The 5,139-nt window shown below is 60.4% G+C and overlaps 2 protein-coding genes across 2 annotated transcripts in view; one reads left to right on the top strand and one right to left on the bottom strand.

Annotated features, from left to right (window-relative positions):
* GAS8 (growth arrest-specific 8) overlaps positions 1–4,929 on the bottom strand; it is a 5,899-nt gene extending 970 nt beyond the window's left edge. The window contains exons 1-8 of the mRNA XM_010008429.1: positions 4,846–4,929; positions 3,958–4,155; positions 3,564–3,770; positions 3,149–3,203; positions 2,486–2,691; positions 1,997–2,164; positions 1,615–1,701; positions 539–748 (exon numbers count right to left, since the gene is read on the bottom strand). Coding sequence (XP_010006731.1) covers positions 539–748; positions 1,615–1,701; positions 1,997–2,164; positions 2,486–2,691; positions 3,149–3,203; positions 3,564–3,770; positions 3,958–4,155; positions 4,846–4,860 — 1,146 coding nt within the window. The 5' untranslated portion in view covers positions 4,861–4,929. The remainder of the gene's footprint in view (positions 1–538; positions 749–1,614; positions 1,702–1,996; positions 2,165–2,485; positions 2,692–3,148; positions 3,204–3,563; positions 3,771–3,957; positions 4,156–4,845) is intronic.
* Positions 4,930–5,072: 143 nt separating this feature from the next.
* The window catches only part of DBNDD1 (dysbindin (dystrobrevin binding protein 1) domain containing 1), a 3,772-nt gene continuing 3,705 nt past the window's right edge, over positions 5,073–5,139 (top strand). The window contains exon 1 of the mRNA XM_010008462.1: positions 5,073–5,076. Coding sequence (XP_010006764.1) covers positions 5,073–5,076 — 4 coding nt within the window. The remainder of the gene's footprint in view (positions 5,077–5,139) is intronic.

The raw sequence follows: 5,139 nt of genomic DNA, 5'->3' as shown, positions 1-5,139 counted from the left end.
GTGCCCCTGCCCTCACTGCCACCCACAGCAGAGGGGACAGGGGACAGCCTAGCATGAGACGAGCAGGAGGGCACTGGAGCAGTGGAACCCACATCCCCAGCACCTCAACCCAGCCCAGAGCAAGTGCCACTTCTCCAGTTACGGCTGCAGGAATGTGGGTCTCCCAGACTCCCTGCATCCATATTTTTAGCAGGACAGCCGCCATGGTGCCCCTGGGAACCCAGCCCTGCTCAGCCAGGCAAGGCTCACCAGCTCTGCCACCCCGGGGAGCTGGGAGAGCCGCTTGGCCTGGGGCCCTGCTCCTGGGACCAGGCCCCACCTGCGGGACCAATCGCTGCCAAACCCCAACACCCACACGCTCCGCTCTCGAGGGAAAGCTGGAGGGCACCATGCATGGCCCAGGGAGTGGTGGGAAGGAGTGATGTGGTGGTTCCAGCCCCGTGGGATGGGGACTTGCAGGCTGCAGGGCTGCATTAGCCTTGGAGCAGCCTCTGCCCCCCTTGCCCAGCCTCGGCAGGGCCCTGGCAGCACACGGTACCTTCAGCTTGTCTGAGACCAAGGAGAGAGCACCCGGGTCAAGGTTGGAGGCTGCAAGGACCTCGCTGAGCTCCATCTCCTTCTTCTCCAGGACGCTGAGGAGCCCTTTCATCTTGCGCTCCAGGAGCAGGTTCTTGAAGCCTGTTTTCTGCTGCACCTCCTGAATGGCTTTGGTGAATTTCTGGTAGAGCTCATCACGCTCCTCCTGCACCTGCTCCCAGAGACAGGACACTGTCACTCCCCTGGGGACCCCGGGCTGGCAGTAAACAGGCCCAGCAACTCTGGCTGTTCCTCATGGCACCTGCAGCCTGCAGGGAAGGCAGGTGCTGGGGTGCAGCTTCCCTTCCTCCATGGCACCTCCTCAGCACCCACTTCCTCCCCCCTCCAGGCATGGACACCGCGACAGCAAAACTGTCTCCCTGCAGCCATTTTCACCCTCAGAGGGGGCCCCACTGCACTCGGGGGTCTCTCTTCTCCTCCTAGCAGCTGGCAGGAGGCCCTGGCTCACAGCTAGTTAATAAGTGTCCTAATTAGGGCACAGTCTCTCCTCCACAGCCTATTTCTGAACACACTGAACACGTTGCTGCCTTAATGATGGATTGTTAACGAGGCCTCAGATCAATGTTCATATTCCTGGGGATTTCCACGAATCGCAGACAAGCTCCCTTCTGCCTCTACAGATTTATCTGGGTTAGTGGGGGGGGAGGAGAGGCTGAGCCTGGGAGAACAGGACTGATCCTGAGCCACCGCCAGGAGGGGGGGAAGTGGCCTCCCAGTGCTGGGAGCTGTGACCAGGCTGGTGGCCCGTGATGATCTCTCCCCACAGCTCTGCCCCCGAGCCAGGCAGAGGGACTGCTGGAGCGTGTGGGATTGCTCTGCCAAGGACAAGGCCAGGCCTGTCTGCTGACCGTGGGAGAGGCCACAGCTTTGTGGGAAACAGGAACTGCAGCAGGGCTCTGGATTAGAGCTTGGGAAAGCTCTGGGCTGAGCACAGGATCTGCTGCGTCCCTGTGCCCAGCCCTCGGTGGAGGGTACAGGGAGGGGAGTGGGATGCCCAGACCCTCCTGCAGCTCTCACCTTCCTGAACCTCTGCTCCAGCACTTCATGTTCCCATTGGAGATCCTTCAGTTCTTTCTGAGTGACTTTCAGACGGGCTTTTGTGTTCTGTGAGTGGGAAGGGACAGTTAAAGAGCACTGGGAGATGCAGGGAGCACACTCTGGCAAGGGAGGAGAGTGACCAGCAGAGACACAGGCAAGAAAAACCTGGCAGCCACCCCCAGCTCCCTCCCCTCTCTGCTGCTCTGGTTTCTCGAGCCCTGGGAGTCCCATCAGAGACCATACAAGCCTCCAGCTAAGCTGAAGGGACCCAAAGGGCTTTGCTCAGCAATCTGGCCAAGGCCAGCAGCTCCTCCAGGAATGAGCCAGGGCAACTCAGGGAAGGACAGGGCTGGCCACTCACTGTCAGGGCCATCTTGTCCTTGTCATAGTGGGCCAACTTCTTCTGCAGCTCAAACAGCTGCTCCCGGGCCTGTTGCAGGGGCTCTTTCAGCTGCTTGTTATGGAGCATCACGTCTGACTTCTCCTTTTCCAGTTTATTCTCTCTCTGCTTCATCTCTTCTATCTGCTCCTATTTTTGGGAACATGGGTGCCAAGTCCTGGGGGCTGTCCCCCCACCCCAGACACCCCCCAGGCTGCCGACCCAGCAGGACACTTCCCCCGTGCTTTGACCATGCAAGGGTGTACAACCCCTAGGAGGGCAGCAGCATCCAGGCAGCCAAGATCTGGGTGGAATCACAGAATGGTTTTGGTAGGAAAAGACCTTTAAGATCAAGTCCAACCGTTAACCCAGCACTGCCAAGTCCCCACTAAACCATGTCCTCAGCCCTCACAGAACTGGTCCCTTGGGGGAAGGGGACGCTGCCAGGCTGGTGGCGGGGACAGGCAGTACCTTCAGTAAGCTGATGAGGGACAGGTTTTTGAGGGTGATGTCGTTGTAGTAGTTCTTCATGTCAGCGAAAGCCTTCTCGTGGTTCCTCATCAGCTCCTCGATCTGGGTGTTCTTCCTCTCCTCCATCTCGTGGAGCTCCGTCTTCCTCCGCAGGTCGAGCTCGTCCCGCAGCACTTGCATCTTCTTGGTGTACTTGGCCTCGGTCTCTGGGGGAGCAGAGAGGGGGCTGGGTGACCTGGGGACCCTGCGCGTGCCGCCGCGGCAGGACTCGAGGACAGGACGCTCGTTAGTGGCGTCACCGCAGCTGCCACCAGCCCTGGGAGCGTGGAGCCCAGAAATAGCATCCTTGGAAAGAGGGCATGGAAAAGCTCCAAGGCAGCCCGGGAGAACCTGAAACCTCCCCTGAGGAGGAGACGGGAGTGAGGACACTGCAAGGGCTCCCCTCAGGCACCCTCCTCACTCCAGCTGCTTGATGCTGGGGGTCTGGCAGCACCGGAGCACAGGGGAGGAAGAACTGGGGGAAAACAGGGCAGAATGGGGGGGAAGACTGGGGAGAAGACTGGTTCCTTCCCACTGGAGGCTCTTCCAGAGCCCCTGGCAACGCAGCAGAGCCCAGAGGAGCCTTCCTCAGTGCACTGACGAAGGGATTTCTCACATCCTGACCTCTCACTTCTCTCTCAAAGTCGTTGCAGAGCTGGGTGATCTCCTCCTCCTGTTTCTGTTGGGGACAAGCAGCATGTGTTGGAGGCAGAACAAGCAAATCCTGAGTCAGCCACATCCCAAGGGATTCCCCTCCTGCTCCTGCCATGGCACTGAGCCCACGTTACCCATGCAAACAGTGGCTCTCCCAGCTCCCTGCTGCGGGAGGGGGGTTCACAGGAGGTGCCCCAGGAAGCCCCTCTCCCCATTCCTGTTCTTTCTACTGTCTCCATGTCTGTCTGTTACTTGTGGGAACCCCCATCCCACCCACGGAGAGCCAGAGGCTCCTGCTAACATGCAGGGGCTCAACCATCAGCTCCACCACCTCCCCCTGGGGCAGAGGCACCTGCTGCGGGCTCTGGCCCAGCTGGGGACATACCAGGCACATGTTCTTCATGGCCTTCTCGTTGGCCAGCTCCTGCTCCTTCAGCTCCACTTTCAAGGAGCGCACGTCCTTCTGCAGCCCTGCCTCCTGGGCCCAGTGATCCTTCTGGGCCCGCAGCATGGACAGGTTGTCCTCTGCCTTCAGCTCTGTCAGGTTCTCCTGGTGTTCGTGCAACAAGTGCTTCACCTTCTGCTTGTAAATCTACAGAGAAGACACAGATGGGTGAGGGGCCTCAGCAGGAGTCCCCAGAGCTGGGATACTGGCAGAGATGCTCCTGGCTCACATCCCAGCCAGCTCCTCCTCCTCTTCCTGCTTCTCTGGAGACCTGTCTGATGCTCACCCAGAGCTTAGGGCACCCATGACACCCCCCAACCTTCCCCCCTCCCACCTTGATCTCCACTTGATGCCGCTCCTCTGCCTCCTCCATCTCCCGGTCCCTGTTCCGCAGCTCAGCTTTCTTCTCCTCCAGCTGCTGCCGGGTCACCTCCAAGAAGGTGCGGATCTTCTCACCCTCCAGCTTGAAAAAGTTCCTCTCTTCCCGCTCCCGCTCCAGCTCCTCCCGGAGACGCGCAACGTGCATCTCCAGCTGCAGGAACAAGGGGAAGAGCCAGGTCAGGGGGAGAGGCGGCCTCGGACAGACACCTCTGCAAGACACCAGGACAGACACAGCAGCTGTCACAGGGATGGAGGAGCATGGGGGACACAAGGAGGAACCCTGACCCATGGACAGTGTCCAGGACCAGAGAGCCCTCCTCTCAGGCAGTTACAGAGCCAGCAGGTCTCCCCTCAGCCTCCTCTTCCCCAGGCTGGACACCCCCAGCTCACTCAGCTGCTCCTCCTCAGACTTGTGCTCCAGCCCCTTCCCCAGCTCAGTTGCCCTTCTCTGGATACGCTGCAGCCCCTCCATGTCCTTCTTGTGGTGAGGAGCCCAGAACTGACCCCAAGATTTGAGGTGTCCCCTCACCAGTGCCCAGCACAGAGGGATGATCCCTGTCCTGGTCCTGCTGGCCACACTAGTGCTGATACAAACCACGATGCTGCAGGTTACGTAGGCCACCTGGGCACACCCTTGGCAGTAAGACAGGAGAAGGGAAGGTGGGAAAAGGGGCTGCTCTTTCCAGGAACATTGAGAACCTCCCCCCACTCCAGCCTAGACAGGCGTCAGGCAGTGACACGAACCCCTGCTGCTTCTCTCTGTGACCCTCTGCCACCTGTTGTCCCCAGAGCCAGGTGCCAAGCAGGGGTCCCTAGCGGGGGAGGTGGGGGGATCACTCACCTGCTCCTTGGTCATCTCCTCCGGGCCCACAACATCCACCACTGCCGAAGCTTTCTTCCCTTTCCCTTTTTTCCCATCTTTCTGTTTGGGTCCCTAAAGAAAGAAAGCAAAACCAGCGCGGCGTGAGAGGGGCGGGGGTGTGAGGATAAAGCTGTGCCGGGAGAAGCCCCGACAGGGGCTCGGGATGAGAAGGGGGACAGGGGTGCTGGGGTCCCCGGGAGGAGCCCATGGGCAGCCCAGCCCCCTCGGGACACCCGCAGCTGAGGCGGGGGCGGGGCCCCCGGGGGCCCCCCC

This window comes from Chaetura pelagica, unplaced genomic scaffold, assembly GCF_000747805.2.
Source record: "Chaetura pelagica isolate M959 unplaced genomic scaffold, ChaPel_1.0 scaffold232, whole genome shotgun sequence".
Classification (NCBI taxonomy): domain Eukaryota; kingdom Metazoa; phylum Chordata; class Aves; order Apodiformes; family Apodidae; genus Chaetura; species Chaetura pelagica.
Note: the sequence above shows the minus strand (reverse complement) of the source record. Positions and strands in the feature narration are given on the sequence as shown.